Below are 16038 nucleotides of genomic sequence, written 5' to 3' on the forward strand. Positions count from 1 at the left end.
TGCTGGGCCGAGCTCTGCCTAATGAAAGCAGAGACGCTTGTTATTATTATTGTCTTCATCGTTCCCGTCGTAGCCGTAATGCCGATCAGATCTCGGCGGGGAGCTGTACTTCCTTCGAAAAGACACTCGCTGCAAGCAAAAGCAGGTTTCATCATTAAACCTCAGCAAATATCTGAGGCTATACAGAATTTTAAGTGGATTTCCACCATTAGTAACGTTTATAACCCCCTCCTGGTAGCGGATTGCATTCAGACACTGCGGGAGATGATGTCTCGGCAATGTTTATAGGGATCCAGTTTACCTTATCGTGATTGTGTTTGTTTGTGGTTGGCTGGCGCAACTTTTCTGACTCGGTGGCACTGTTGTTTTTCCTTTTTGGACTGAACAAACAGTTCTCTCCTCAACTAAATGATCGTAATGATCCTGGCATGTGTCTGCGAGGCTTTTTAATGCTCCTTGGTGCCGGGCCAGATTGCATCACAGGGCCAGTCACACGCATAAACTGTGATGTTTACCAAGGGAGGCATTTAAAAGCGATGTCCCATTCAATCTGCGCATTTCTTTTGTTTGTTACAGTTACAGGCATGCTATCCTTTTTTCACATATAAAACAGCAAAACAAAAGGGGGCTCAAATTAAAGTCAAATGTGTCTTTCTGTGCGAAGGTTGCACCTGAATGTTGCATGTGAGAAGCAGCCATGAGATCCTTATGGTCTGACATTGAGTTGAAATGCCCCAGCTTCACAGTATCATGGTTATAAGTGACTCAATCAAAATTGTATTACATGATCTAATTATCTTTGATTAACAACTTCTGCCCTATCAACTGTGTAACAAATGTTTTATGTTATTTACTCATAGCTTATCCAATATTTTTAATTGGAATATTTTATGATTCTTTTTATCTTCTTTGAGTTACTTTTGTGTTTTAATATTGTTATGGAAATGCATTTGAATTGAATATTATTTTGATTTTGTAACATAGATTAAAGCAAAAGTGTAGGTTAGTTTCAGGTGTTTAATATTGCACAGTAATATTAAACAGTAATATTAAACCTTTGCCGCATGTCCTCCTTCAAAAATGGCGCCGGCTCAGCTGGCTGCCTGCAGACGCAGCTCCCGTCGTGTGTGTGTTAATCTGTGTATAAAAAATTCTTGCCGTAACTGCGAAATAATTTCCCTGCTGGGGTGAATAAAGTAATTCTTCTTCTTCTTTCTTCATACACTTCTTTAGTAACACAAGTTTTAACCCGCTTCTGTTTGCCATGTTGGAGTTTTCTTCAACCAGCTAGTATGCAGTGTACAGCAACAGGTGGGGAAAGGGCAGCACTTTGTTGCTCTATGCTCCACTCAGATATACAGAATATAAAACCCTTTTATCTTTCTTGCTTTTTAAGAAAACAGTTCAAGCATGGCATGTTCATATTAACTGGTAAATTAATTGTGCTGCTTGCCCAGGTGTGCACCGCTGCTCGCAGTTTTAAAACAGTAGCTTAATAAAAGCGATTGAAGGCGCTTCTGATTATTGTCCCACAAATTAAATGAAATGTTTTTGGAACTGAAAATGTTTCAATCTATTTTCCCTGAGGAAGAATTAAGGGAAAAAGTGTTGTAGCTGTTTTTAAGCCAGCTGAAATGCAACAGTTGGAGACAGGCATTAAAGGGCTTTTCTACACTTATGTGCTCCATGCAGTCAAAGAAACCTCCTGTGTCTTTCCTGGCATCTCCTTGAAAGCTTTTCAAGCCATAGAAATAATAGGAAGGAACTTTTTTTTTCAAAACTTTAGCATACCTTGGGTACTGGCTTTTGCCTGGTGAGATGTTTGTTGCTTACTTTTCTGTCTTTGCGTCTCCTGTTTCAGTCCAATAAAGTTCCCGTGGTACAGCATGCCCACCACGTCCATCCGCTGACGCCCCTCATCACCTACAGCAATGAACACTTCTCTCCCGGCACGCCTCCATCACACCTCTCACCTGAGATCCTCGATCCAAAGACAGGTAAGATAATCGCCTCGTGCTGTAGACTTCAAGTTCATGATTTCTAAAGGGAGCTTTGTTTTCAAAGTTATGCGCCAGGAGAACTGCTCATGGTGTAACCTGCTTTACGTAACATTTATAGCGTTATCATTTCATATATAAACTGAGTATAAGTGGTGCTGGAAGCTGAAGCTTATGGCTAATCTGAGTGCAACTCTGACCCAAAACTTTTACTGTGTAACATTAGCAGTACGTGTTTCAGACAGGAAGGCCATTGTTGGTGCACCGCCTCCTACCTCAATTTCCTGTATAAATAAGCATTGGTTTTAGTGAAAATAATTCTCCATTGGTTTAAAGGTTCATAAAAAGTGTTTGCAATACGTGTTATGACAGTGCTCACAAGATCAAATGTTTTCTTTTACGATAATACAAGTCCACTTTTGTTTTGGTTTCATTTAGATTAGCCCTTATCTTTAACCTCCAGCACCAAGTACCTTCATTTACATTAAGATTAGAGACGTATCTACTATGAGAGTTATCCACTGCTGGTAGTATCTCAACTATTTGTAACTTTTCACCAGAACCTTAAATAAAAAATCCCAGATTTTTAAGTTCCTGCTTAAGTAAAAATGCCAATCAAAGCTGTAATGTTGTGTTTATTGAACAAATGTCTTTACTGAGCCGTTCAGTAAAGCTTCATGTTGTAGTGGTTTTAGAAGCAGACACTTGCTACAGTTACAGCGATGTTCCAGTATTAACCCAATGAAGGTTCTGCCATTTTGAGCATGAAATAAGGTTGGATAATCAGAGTAAGCAATGATTGAATTAGGCGCTGTTGAGTGGGCTGATCTTATTCCCATTATTTAGACATGTATACATCTTAATCCCACTATTATATCCTCTCAGAGTTTCCACTGCATCTGCCTACTCACTGTGCAGCTTCACAATGCAGAGTTTTTTTAGGTCCGTTTATTAACGACTCAGGACATCTTTTTCTTTAAGAACACGGTTGCTTGTTTAGGGTTTGTTCCCACAGGTTTGGTAAGGATGGGAAACAGTGCTGGGTGGATATGGGTAAATTAGAAAAACACCCTTCCAAAGCTGTGGGAAAACCACAATGTATGCGGACTTGACTCAGGTGGGACTTATCACTCAGCCTGTGCACCATCTTGAAAACAAGGACATGAATGAAACTCACTTCATTCACCTCTTGGGGACAATATTATATAAAGTCTTCTATATTTGCAGACCCGTCAGTAGTGTCTGCTGACAGTCTGCACAGCAGACATGTGCAACATATGCACATGTTCAGCATATTTTCATGTGCTGAACATGAAAATATAACCATTGTGTTAAACTTTTATTAAAAGCAGCATATATTTGTGCTGCGAACATATCTGGGAACTTCATGTGATATAGCAGATGTACTGACTGAATATGAAATGTCAGATATTACCAAAATAGAAATAGGTACATGTGCTCTGTTTTTTAAAATAATTTCTTCTTCTATTTTCTCCCTGCAGGTATTCCTCGAACACCTCATCCATCAGAACTCTCTCCGTACTACCCTCTGTCTCCTGGTGCTGTCGGCTCGATTGCACATCCTCTCAGCTGGTTCATGCAACAGTGAGTGTCCTATATTATAAAATATAACACATATATTTGGATGCATACTAGAAACACAAAGATGCAGATTTGGCTGATCCTCTACTTCTCTTTAAGATCTGCTTTGATACCTTCATGTCCTGAGTAGCCAGTAAATGTCTGTATTTGCAGAGATGACATTATGACACGTGTGTGAGAGAGCAGTCATATCAAACCAAAGATAAAGTGATTATAATTCAAACCATCTTTGCCATGGAGTTGAGCGATATTAGCAATTAGCATGAATAGCACTATTGTGTTTTTTTCTGAGAATATACATTTCCAAAAGGCTGTAAATATTTTGAAATACAGAATATTTCATGACAGAGAGGTTGGGTGATCAGATGTATAAAAGAGCACATTTCTTGGACATTGTGGAGCCTTCCTGTTATCCTTGTTCTCTCTTGCAACCTACCATAATTTATCATTTTAAATAGCTTCTTGCCTTTGTGTGCTTCCTCTGATTTTATTTAAATACATCGCTTTGGCTGGAAATAAGTGGCTTTGAATTTTTCTCACTCAGTAAAAGCGTCCACAACAAAGGATGTTGTTCCCATGGTGACCTGGTAGCACTGTTATATTTTTGAGGTTCCAGTCGTTTAGGGGAATCAAGCTGAAAACTGACCAATTCTACCTGCTCTGCCTCGATGTTTCTTATTTTTTTTTCATTAGAAGACTTTCTAAACATTTTGTTTATCAGGTTAATTAAAAATTATACTAGCATGAAACATTTTGACAAAGTGTTGTGTCTCTCTTTTGGAATTTTCTTTATGACTGTGCACTGCTTCATAACTTGCAACAGTTCAATCAGTGCTGTGCAGCCAAATTTAATGTGACATCGCTCAAGTCCAGTTGCACTATATGATAATGAAAATATCTGGCGGAATCTCTCAACATTTATGGGTTTTTCTACGGTCCTGCTAATCGATTGCAACGGTCCCGCTCCGCGAGCAGGGGATTTGAGTTGATGAGAGCAGGATTAGTGCTGCTGGGTTAGCTGTCAGCTGTGTTTGATCCACCTCATACCGGAGCTTTTATATTTTTCACTCACTCTCTCCCTGATTCTTGTCTTGCAGGCAGGGCCAGCCCATGTACTCCATCCCTCCAGGGGGATTCCGTCACCCTTATCCGGCGTTGGCCATGAATGCGTCCATGTCCAGGTGAGTGGATCATGTTCGGCAACACGACCACCTTCCCGAGGGGCGGGGGACATTTAATACGTGCTGCTTCTGTGACGTGCTGTAATCACATTTCCCCCTGCTCTCTTTACCAGACTGTAACAAAAGAAACGACTGGAGTGTAGTCCTAAAGTCGCACTGTTCACGCCGCAAGATTGTTGGAGAACGTGCTATTTAGAAGAGAAGCGACTCGATGACTGTTAGCCGCATAAATTTGGGATCTAAAGCAACACTAAATAACATTCTTCTACTTGGATAAGACGTCAGATCAGGAGCAGGCTCGGGTGTCGGGTCCACAGAGGGATGAGAGCTATAACTCTGAGAGTCAGGCTCAGCTTCTTAAACAGAGCGAGCACATTATTGGCATTCAGCGCTCCTCTCCTGTCTTCTTTTTCTGAGCTAAACTTCTGTGGTCAGGCCGGTGTTCTGAGCCACTTCACACACACTCACACACACCCCTGCGCACCCCCACATACACACTAGTAAAGCAGAGATGAAAGGGCTGGGAATCGATTAGGACAAATCAAAGCTTATCTGAACCCACATGTCCCATCAGACTAAACTCTCAGGCTCTCTGTCAAAATTGGAAAGATTTGTTACGAGGCTTCCGGTGTTAGTATGAGATGAAATATTCAGAGGGCTCTCTGTGATCAATAGCTTGTGCATCTCTATCCAGATATATACTCACAACATTCACGACATGTCATGAAAGTGACAAATGCTTTAGGTTTACCTTTTCTACTGCTGCCTCACACATCGATGTAGCATAGCTGAAACTTGGAAATAAATTAAATGTCATGAAAAATTGTCGGAATTTATTTATTTATGAATTTTATTAGGAAAACAGGTTCCTATTGTTTTATTATTTTTTTTATTTGCATAGTATTTCAAAGATGTTTCGGAATATATTTGTAAAAATTCTAACTGAAATCTGGTGTAAAAAAGCCAACATATCGCAGTATTCCTCCAAAAACTGTATGAGGAGGTCTTGCTGTTATCTAAAAAAGAAAAAAAAAAGACATCATTGCTGCTGCTATTTGTGGTTCCTTTAATTTGGATGCACACACTTAATTGAGAAATGGTAATAGTTTACGAGTAAAAGTGCCTATTCCGCAGAACATTGTGCCGTTTCGCCCCTCTGATCTTTGTAGAGTAAAAGTTACAAACAGCCTGTGTTAGCTGGGTAATAGGTCAGACTTCCTTCTCTTCTACAGACAGCATCTCTGCTTCAAATATCTGTCTTCCCCAGCCTTAAAACACCATCTCTCAGAAAGAGAGATGGGTGGTGTTGCTATAGTTTCCGCCATCCAGGTTTTACGTGACCAGAAATATTTTCAAGCAGCCAAATTTGCCTCTGTCGCAAGTTATGGAGAAATAAGATACGTGCATGCCTTGCATGCCTTTTTACAGCCAGCTGTCTGGCAGTGTGCAGCAGCCGGTTGAGGCAATGCATGGACGTTCTCTGGCAACTCATTAAAATGACTTTAAACTGTTGGAGCAGCAGGACGTAGAGAAGTTGTAGTGGGGAAAGAAGAAATTGGTAGTGGCTTTGAAATCTAAAAGGGGCTTTAAAAACTTTTGTATGATTTGATGGGTCCATTCTCACAAGGAGGTCAAAACCCGCTTGTTGATACAGTTTATAATGCTAGAATAAAAAAAACGCAACTTTTCTCTGCTGATTTAACAATTGATTGGATTTGTTCTTTGATGCTTAAGTATAAAATGGAGCATTATTTAGTATAAATAAAGCACCGATTTTCTTTCAGTTCTGCTCCACACAAACATTTAAGTTTGACATAAGATGATCATGACACAAAAAATTAGCATTTATACGTTTTTTTTTAGTCACTCAACCTAGATTGTTCATTCGAACAATGAACCAATTGAAGCTCTTCTGACACATTCAAATAAAAATATGTTAACTAAGTACGTGATGTTTAGTTTCAAATCACTGACTTGCATCCAGCTGCATCAGCCCTGAAACACAGTGACGTCAACAAACCTCTGCATTGTTCTTTTGTGATTCCCTAATTTGTTTGGTAGGGAGTGTTTCTGCATCAAATCCCTCTTAAAATGCAGCTCAGCAGGCCTTATATCTGGCGTTTGACTCGACTAACCTGAAGCTTTCACTTCTTTCTACCAGCGAACTTCCTTTTGTGTCAGCAACAAGACACACCAGACAGGCAGATGTATCGATAAATGCTCTTGGTTTCTTCTTCGATTTTTCCTCGAGGTGCATTGATCACTCTTTTGTGGCAGGTTTCCGTACCTCCAGTTTTAAAAGGCTTCAATGTGCTGATAGAGATTTCAGCAGATTCAGTCAACTTTCATGTTTTCTCATTTCAGAACATTTTTTTTCAAGCCTTTTTGCTGTGAACCATCATTTACTATAGATTTTAGGAGCAGAAACCATAAATGAACTCACTTCTTTGCTTCAGTCATTTTAAGCTCTTTTACAGATTTTTTTAGTGGTCAATTTGTTTAGCTTTTGTGACTAAAAACGGCTGTTTTTGTTTGAGAAAGTTTCCGTCCCTTAACTCTGGGATTTCCACTAGACTAACATATTCAAATCCGTCATTTTCATGAAAAGAGGTTAGAAAGCTCAAGAGAGTAAAAAAAGAGCCATTTTATGCTCAGCTTCTCTGTTTCCTTTTAAATAGCCTATTTTCTTCTGATTTTATTTTTACACACACCACTGATACTGATGATACCTTGCTCTGAGTTTTCTATACTCAGCTTTCTTCCACACTGAATAGCAAATGCTGTTAGCCTAACCTGTTAGAATAGGTATAATTTACTCACTAATTGCACTTTGATTTTCTGACTGACTGGTATTTTTTTGACTTGTCATACTCAGTATGACAGCACATTTTGATTTTTTGGTTAAAATATTAGCTACTTTTAATCGCGTTTTAGTCATCTGAAGTCATTTCAGTCATTTTGACTATCTACATTTTTGTTGAGTCATTTTTCCGTGATTATTTTTTTATTGACACTGATATAATATTCCCCCAATTAACTAGTTTTTCAACGTGAAAATAGAAAGTTGACAGAATATTTTGTCATGGTTTTTAGTTGGTGAAGCTGACACTGCGCAAGCAGAAAATGCTCTGATTTCTCGGTTCATCTCTTTTTTTTTTTTTTTTAACAGATCCAGCCACGGTGTTGACCTTTCAATGTCACAACATATTTTCTTTGCCATTGGAACAAACAAATAAAAATCAGTCTTGTTCTAATTAAATTGGAGGAGGAGCTTATTTGTTGCTCACCCCATTGACTCACTAAATGGCATCAAGACGTCTACTTAAATCTGTGTGGCTATGATCCAGGCTCATGGAGCTGAATGTTGCCCTTTCTCAAACGCAATGCTCCTTTGCACTAACAACTGGAAATGGAGAGGGCCACTTTGTAAAGGAGTTGTGTGCAGAAGGCTTTCTGAACACTCTCCGTGGTCTGGAAGGTGGTGAGGAGAAAGGTTTCAGGTGTCACGGCCATGCCGTCACTATGGCAACACCACACTCCACTTTCCTTCAGCCGTTGGTGAATAAAAGGGCTTTTGAAGAAGTCTTTATTTGAACAAAAAAAAAAAACGAGAAAGAGAGAGAAAGTAAGGTACTCTTTGTGTGTGTGAATTTAGTCTAGACAGAGGCAGCGGGCTCCGTAAATTTACCCAGAGGGCAAGACAGCGCTGTAATCTGCCAAACGAGCCGAACCTTTTCTCGTCAAGTCGACAGAGGCTCCCTGTTAAAGCCCGGCTGTTAAAACGTTGCCTCTTTTCGCCTTCCCAGCTTGGTGTCCAGCCGTTTCTCCCCTCACATGGTGACCCCTCCTCCGCACGGGCTCCACCAGACCGGCATCCCCCATCCTGCCATCGTCTCTCCAGCCATCAAGCAGGAACCCAGCGGCGACAACATCAGCCCCTCCATGCATGCGTAAGAGCAAATAAACGTTGCTCGCAAGCAGTACCGCCCCGGCATTCAGACATCACCGACAGAATCTTTGTATTGTTTTCGACCAGCAGGAAGTCTCCCGTTCCTTCCAAGAAAGAGGAGGACAAGAAGCCTCACATCAAAAAGCCGCTCAACGCTTTCATGCTGTACATGAAGGAAATGAGGGCCAAGGTAGTCGCAGAGTGCACTCTGAAAGAGAGCGCTGCGATTAACCAGATCCTCGGGAGACGGGTAAGAAGCACCGACATCGACATGAATGTTGATTTGAGGCTAGTGTGGGGAAAAACACATCTAACATGTTGACTTTTCTCACCCTAAATATGTTTCAATGTTGGCTATTTACATGAAACGCCCACCTGAAACAGTAACTAAGTAATCCACATTTCTGAATAGATTAGATCTAGTAAATCCATAAAATGTCTGTCAGGACCACATGTCGAACATTAGGCCCACACCATGACGGTCACACCATGACGGTCACACCATGACGGTCACACCGCGCGTTTTTAGGTTTATCTGCTGTGCCTTTTCTTCCCCAAACTTGACTTTTCCAGCTATATTTAATGAAACAAATTACAGTGCTACATTTTGTTGTACAAATGTTCTTTAACACAAGCTTCAGCATCTTTTCATAATTAATTGAACTGCGGGATCTCCCCGTTTGAACCTCTAAATTTGTTGGGTCAGGACCGAGGAGGAAAAGTGTTAAGAAATTAATGTGCTAACGAGGTGTTAAATTTAGACTTTTCTTTCCTCCTTCTCATCTAGTTAACCTGTATTTAAATTGCTTTTCATATATATTTAGCTAGAAGATAGTAACTATATTACCTTATGTTAGTTTCCAATAAAGTTACTTATTAAAAAAATGCTTTACCTTCAGCAGTGGAGTCTTGTGCACTGGTCGTACATAGAGGCCAAAACCACGAGTGTTTTCTTTTGACCTACTATATTTTTGGTTATTCCAGATGTTCTGAAGCTTTCCTTGACTCCTTCTTGGCTTTTGGACAATTCTTTAATTTTTTTTATAAACTATCAGAAACATTGTGAGAAGTATCTATCTCGCCTGTAGTCCTTTCTACTTCCACATTATCCTGCAAACAGTGTTCACCAGGGCACTCAGAAAGTTAATGATTCATCTCTATCTATATAATGATTTAGCATGAATTCTAACAGTACGGTTGAGGAAGTCTTGAGAGTCTTTTACATATGGTCATGTATTGACAATAAGAAACCCTTTGAATAGGCCACCAGTTTGGTTCACTATAATTATTGTGGATTTCTTGCCTTTTGTTTTGCTCCTTTTTTGTTACGTATTCAATAGTTGCCACCTGTATCAATTATTACACATAATTTAACTAATGTACTAATTTGTCTATAAACGGCCAATTAGAAGTACGTTGCGATAAAAACGCTCAATGCGTTCGATCCTTCCCCTCCTCCCGCTCCCGCCACCTTACTTATGAAAGTGTGGATGTGTGTCTGCAGTGGCACTCGCTGTCCAGAGAGGAGCAGGCCAAATACTACGAGCTGGCCAGGAAGGAAAGGCAACTGCACTCTCAGCTCTATCCTGGCTGGTCGGCACGAGACAACTACGTGAGTAACACATTTCCCCACATCTGATCTCGCTTGAGTAGGAGAAGGTATCAAAATGAGTGCAAGCCCTGCTGGTTTCAGGCCGGTATGACTGTATTGGTTAATTATAGTGTGTGCACTTTTGATCTCGTGAACCAGAGTTGTTGAGGTGGTTTTACTTCCGCTGTGAGAAACAGTTTTTAACAGCATTGTTGTATCTGCGCAGGGAAAGCGGAAAAAGAGGAAGAGAGAGAACAAGCCAGACTCAAAACCAGAGGGTAAGAGGCCTTTCTTCTTCCTGACTGCCTGTGTTTGTTTTCTTTCTTTTCTTGTCAAACAATTGAGAGGGGATCTGGTTCTTTATTTGTAATGCAGCAAACTTTACGTTTGACCTGAAACGGAGCATCTCTTCGATTATGTTCGTTTATTTTGTTGCACTTACTAATGTCTTTCCTGCTTTTATGCTTTGACAAGCAGCTTATGAGGTTCAGTGCTAATAGTGGCAGGTATGTTTTATAGCACAGCAACAGTAAATGGCCAGAAATAACACGCATAAGTCCTCCACCCCTCAGTGCACATTTTTTTCTCCGTACATTTTGTGTCATGTTCCTTTTTTTAAATCATACAAGCATATCATCTGAATGAGCCGTAACATCCTCTTTTGCTCGCCTCGTTGTGATGTGGTGACCGGTTGATTTGAGAAATGTCACGTTTCAAAACTTTCACATCTTGTTTGTGTTTTTGTTTTTGCTTTTTAAAACAATTTCTCATTTGCTTCAGTCGGCCGCGGCCTTGTGGCACGCGAAATGAGCGGGTTGATAATTTGGCTCTCTCTCAATCTGCTTTGTTTCCTCGCATCGCAGACTTCTCAATACGGAGCAAGAAACAGTGCGTGCAGTACTTGCCCTCAGAAAAGATGTGCGACAGCCCGGCGTCGTCTCACGGGAGCATGCTGGATTCGCCGGCCACGCCCTCCGCCGCCCTCGCCTCCCCCGCCGCCCCGGCTCCCACTCACTCCGAACAGGCTCAGCCGCTGTCGCTCACCACCAAACCGGAGGGACGAATGCACCACCACCACTTCTCTGTACCCGGGAAGGCCTCTGGCTCTGCATCCTCCTCGTCCTCCTCTTCTTCCTCCTCTTCCTCCTCCTCCTCCCAGCCTTCCATCGCCATCCCCGTTGGTACTTTGGGAAGCCAGTCGAGCACACCCATCCTCACCCGGCCAATCCCCTTCACCTCCCTGCACCCCTCCATGCTCTCCCCGCCGTCCCCCTTCCATCAGGCGGCCCTTCACTCCCATCATTCCCTGTTCCAGTCGCAGCCGCTCTCCCTGGTCACCAAACCAACCGAATGAATTTGCAAAATGTGTTTTCTTTTCTTTTAATTACTTGTGCTGTATATTGCTTTCCTTTAAGAATAGGTATTAGAACAACTTTTTTTCTAAATGACGAAAAGGAAGAAATATTATTGGTCAATATTTGACCGCCTCCTTTTCTACATCTCTCAATGAAAACAAAATGTATTTTTTGTAAAGTTTACTGCAGAACTGGGTTCTTTTTTTTTTTTTTGTTTGTTTGTTTGTTTTGTTTTCTTTGATGCATTTATCCAATGAACCTCTTGTATAAAAGAACCAATGTACATAAAGTTTCTTTATAAAAGCAAAAAGGAGACAAAAACATTTTCTTTTTAGCCAAAACCTAATTAATGTTAGTATGAAGTTTTCAGTTCTAGTCCTGGCCAATAATTGCAAGCCCTTTTTTTTTCAATTTATGAGTGTGTTCCCCTTCTTTGACATGTTAAATAAACATTTGAAATGGTTTCTTAAAGAAAATGTCTCTGTTTGCCTTTTTACCAGAGCTAGCCCAAGGCACAAGCAAAGTGAGCTGCTGTGCAGGGCCCACAGCCAGTAGGGGGCCCCCAAGAGCACGTTACTTCTCATAGATGAGATGATGTTAACGACAATAAGATAAATCACATATTAAGAGTAAAAAAATAAAAATTTAATTCATCAAACATAAGAAAAGTCTAAATTTATAGGTTAAGCTAAATAAATGCACAGATAAAATTGGAAGTATAATTTAATTTTTATCTCACATCAGCAAAAACAGATCAAAACGTTTAATGATTTTTGGAAAAAACTACATAAAGGACAATGCAGTAATGCACTGTTGAAATTCAGGTCACCATCACACTAATAGCTAAAGAAGACAAAGAGAGAGATGCCTAAACTAACATAACGTAAAAGAAATTAATTAGATTAAGTGTCCAAACTCATCCTTACTTAGTTTTTTGGGAAATTTGTCCCAAAGGCAGGAACCATAATCACAGGTTGAGATCTCGTGTCCAAGTTTCCCAAATTAATTGAGAGTCTATAAACATTTATTTTATTTAGAATGGAAATGAATTAAAGAATGGACTAGACTGATTTATTTTGAGTTGTTGAGTTATTATTAGTGAAAGTTTCCTTACCTGAAGCCAAAAGATGTGATTCGGCAGTGAGTTTGTAGAAAGGTTTGGCGAAAGGCTAACAGGTAGTCAGGCACATTCCAGCTTTATTGTAATTTAAAGCAATTCAAACTGAAAGTGTTTATATTAGTAGGGCACAATTCTACATTAAACATTTGTAGTTTTTTATAGACACTTTACAATAAATCTCAGTTGAACAACGTCCGTGTTGTTCCTGACTCTGTGTTGTTCCGTCTCACTTTTTCCAAACTCTGAGACCTGAAAGTCTACAAGGAAAGCGGTTTTGATGCCGCCTGTCAGAAAATCCAGAAGCTTACTCCACTCTTGCCGTACTCAAAGCGGACTGATAGTTGTTGAGGTGGCTGGATACAGATGAAACTTCTCGTAAATATCTGTTAAAAACATTTTAACAGGTAAAAACATTTTAAGTTTGAGTCCTAAATTGCTATCTAAAATGGAAGTAGCTGTAAGCCTTTCAACACTTATTCTGTTCACTTTTATAAAAATAGATTGACAAGTAAGGACACTGTTACTGACATAGACTAAATATTTAAACCTTGCTTAAAAAAAAAATCCAATGTTTTTCTTTAAAAATGGGGAATAAAATACAGTTTTCCCCAGAAACATATAAAATCTTAGTCCGCCTCAGCCTGAAACATTTATTTTTAAGAAGGTTTCTTAAACTTGGGAATGCAGCTTGCATTTATTTTGCCATATTATTGACCAACGTTAATAATAATGAACTAAAAACTGTAGTTGCAACGTTAATGAGCAGTTAGATTTGATCACAGCCGTACGTTGAAAAATCTCCACAAGCACTCACACCTGTCATTTTGCTCCTAAACAGAACCTCCCTTATAAAAACCTTGCCGAGGATGGCGAGGAGTTTTAATGTTTAATAAAGCAAAATTAGGCTAACCGCACTGGAAAATGAGAGCCAGAACCCAGAGTGACTAACATCTCAGGCCCAGAATAAATACAAATAAAAGAATTATAGACATCTGCTCCGTCTTAGAGCATAAGATCCCGTAACAATGACAAAAAAGCAGGTCAGCCCCATCCCCGGCTCTGCAGACCCTGCTCGGGTTCTCGATCCCTTTCCTGCACTTTTACAACATCTTTATTCACTGTTTGGCACGTTGCGGAGGCTTTAATTAACTCGGAGGTAATGGGATGGAACTCCTGGGACCTCATTAGGCATTTCAATTAGTGAAAAATACACAAGGTAGGTTACAGTTTTTGGTGGCTTTGGAGATGATGATTGGTGCCAGGGTTGGACCAATTATGTGTGAGCAGAAGGGGAGCTGGCCCAGACGAGCCCACTGACAACTACCCCCGCCCACTTCACTGAAAGTTAAATCAAGATGTAGTCCACAGAAAGATATCACAAATGTGCTAAATATCAATTTTAACACTCAGTTTTGTACTTTTGTTAAACAGAAGATTACTTTTCATATGTAGATGCATTTCAATCCAAAATAACACCATTTAAAAATGATCTTATTTCAATAATCCAGTTCAAAAAATGTAACTCATGCACAGATCTACTTCACAGTGAATTACTTTGAGGGTTTATTTATGTTAATTTTGATCATTTGAACAGTTAAATAAACCCCCGAATCCAGTTTCTCTTCAAAATTTTAATATTGCACTAGGTCATTAAAGAAATATTAAAACAGAAATGACCTACACAGTCATGGGGAAAGACTGCTGACATTAAAGTTGTCCAGCAGTCACTGGCTCGCGGACAAACTCCACAAGAAAGATGAAGCTGAAGAAGGTAATTTACAAAGGCATGGGAGTAAAAGATAAGAGCAAACAAAGAAATGACTGGACTGATCAAAGTCATTTCATTGGATGAAATTTGATTTTACATTTTTTTTCGAAATAAATGTCTGATGCTGTGCAGTAATTGATAAGCAGCATTTACAATGTCAGGAAAGAGTATAAAATATGACAGAAGTTAGTTATGGCTACAAAAAGAATATATGATTTTTTGCAGCAGAGTGGTCTCTGTCACAATTTTAACTCCTTCTCCTCCTGAAACACCCAGTTGACTGGCAGACTGAGGATGCGTTGCTGCTTTAGAGCCCCCTATGGTGACACCAAACTGTCAGCCGTGTCCTGCTCTGCTTTAAACAATCATTAGCTATAATAAGTCTTTACTTGTTTTCCCCGTTCTGCCTTACATCATTCCAGCCCCAAATCATGGCTGCCTGCTGTGAGCCACTTCACCAGTCCATCAATAAGATTACAGGTAATAAGGTGTCAAAACAGCCAGCAAATCTGCCGCCTCATACATCCAGGATTGATCCTTTAGTTTTTTCAACTCTTGCTCCATATATACACTTTACATAGGGATTGATTATTTATGTAAACATACATGAAATTATTTACGTAACGCTTCCTTTTGACTTTTCATCATTTGTCACGTTGCAGACTTTTAGATGACGGTCAGACTCAAAATAGTGCACTGTTGTTATGTACGATGAAAAACGTACCTGTGAAGGGAAAGTTTGAAAAGTGTTGCGTTCTGTTCGGCGTCCCTCATCTTTGCAGAACCACCTTTAGCGTAGTCACAGCGGGACGTTGTTTGGGTTATATTGTTAACAGCTGGCCAGGCATAAAAAAACCCGTAAAAAATAAATTTAAAAAAACAGTTAAAATAATTGGTGAACATTTTTATTTGAACTATCAAACTGAAGAATGTCTGTAGACAGCAATTTCAAGTTATGTGGCAAATTCTTAATTAGATATGGATCTGGTGTTTGACTAGATCATTCTAACAGTTGCATTAACCTAAACTTTTTCTGAAGTTTTTTCTGTATTTTCACAGTTGTGGAAAAATAAATCTCCACCACAGTTTTAAGGCTTTTGCAATCTGTGAGGAACCACACACAGAGTTGGACAAAAGGGCTTCAAAAATGGGGAAAAACCTGAACACCAACTGACCAAATGTGGGTTATTCATCATTTGATTTGTTTTGCTTTGGAGTTTTACCACTTGTTAACTACGTATGTTTTTACTTTATTGATTTGGAGGAGGTGTGGGGGTTGTTTGTTTTTGAACACCTTTTGTCTTTATCTATGTTTGGTTCCTCACACAGTATCAGCTTTTCTTACAGGATTGCCCTCTCTGTTCATGCTCTGTTCATGCTCTGTTCATGCTCTTAGAAACTCTGACCAGCTTCCCAGTCCCTGCTGGATCCGTACAGCATGATGCCACGTTTCACTGTGGGGATGAAGTGCTCAG

The 16038-nt window shown here is 39.8% G+C and overlaps 1 protein-coding gene across 5 annotated transcripts in view; it reads left to right on the forward strand.

The window, feature by feature from the left end:
* Window positions 1–12151, forward strand: part of tcf7l1b (transcription factor 7 like 1b) — a 46345-nt gene extending 34194 nt beyond the window's left edge. For 2 of the 5 annotated variants that reach the window (XM_028033588.1, XM_028033585.1), the window contains 8 exons: window positions 1862–1997; window positions 3500–3602; window positions 4697–4780; window positions 8587–8730; window positions 8817–8979; window positions 10234–10341; window positions 10547–10598; window positions 11184–12151. In XM_028033588.1, the coding sequence (XP_027889389.1) occupies window positions 1862–1997; window positions 3500–3602; window positions 4697–4780; window positions 8587–8730; window positions 8817–8979; window positions 10234–10341; window positions 10547–10598; window positions 11184–11674 (1281 nt within the window). In that variant the 3' untranslated portion in view covers window positions 11675–12151. Of the gene's footprint in view, window positions 1–1861; window positions 1998–3499; window positions 3603–4696; window positions 4781–8586; window positions 8731–8816; window positions 8980–10233; window positions 10342–10546; window positions 10599–10797; window positions 10865–11183 lie in introns of those variants that run through there. The other 3 variants (XM_028033590.1, XM_028033587.1, XM_028033589.1) reach the window with 2 other exon arrangements.
* Window positions 12152–16038: the final 3887 nt, after the last annotated feature.

The sequence above is a fragment of the Xiphophorus couchianus genome, chromosome 12, assembly GCF_001444195.1.
Source record: "Xiphophorus couchianus chromosome 12, X_couchianus-1.0, whole genome shotgun sequence".
Taxonomy (NCBI): Eukaryota; Metazoa; Chordata; class Actinopteri; order Cyprinodontiformes; family Poeciliidae; genus Xiphophorus; species Xiphophorus couchianus.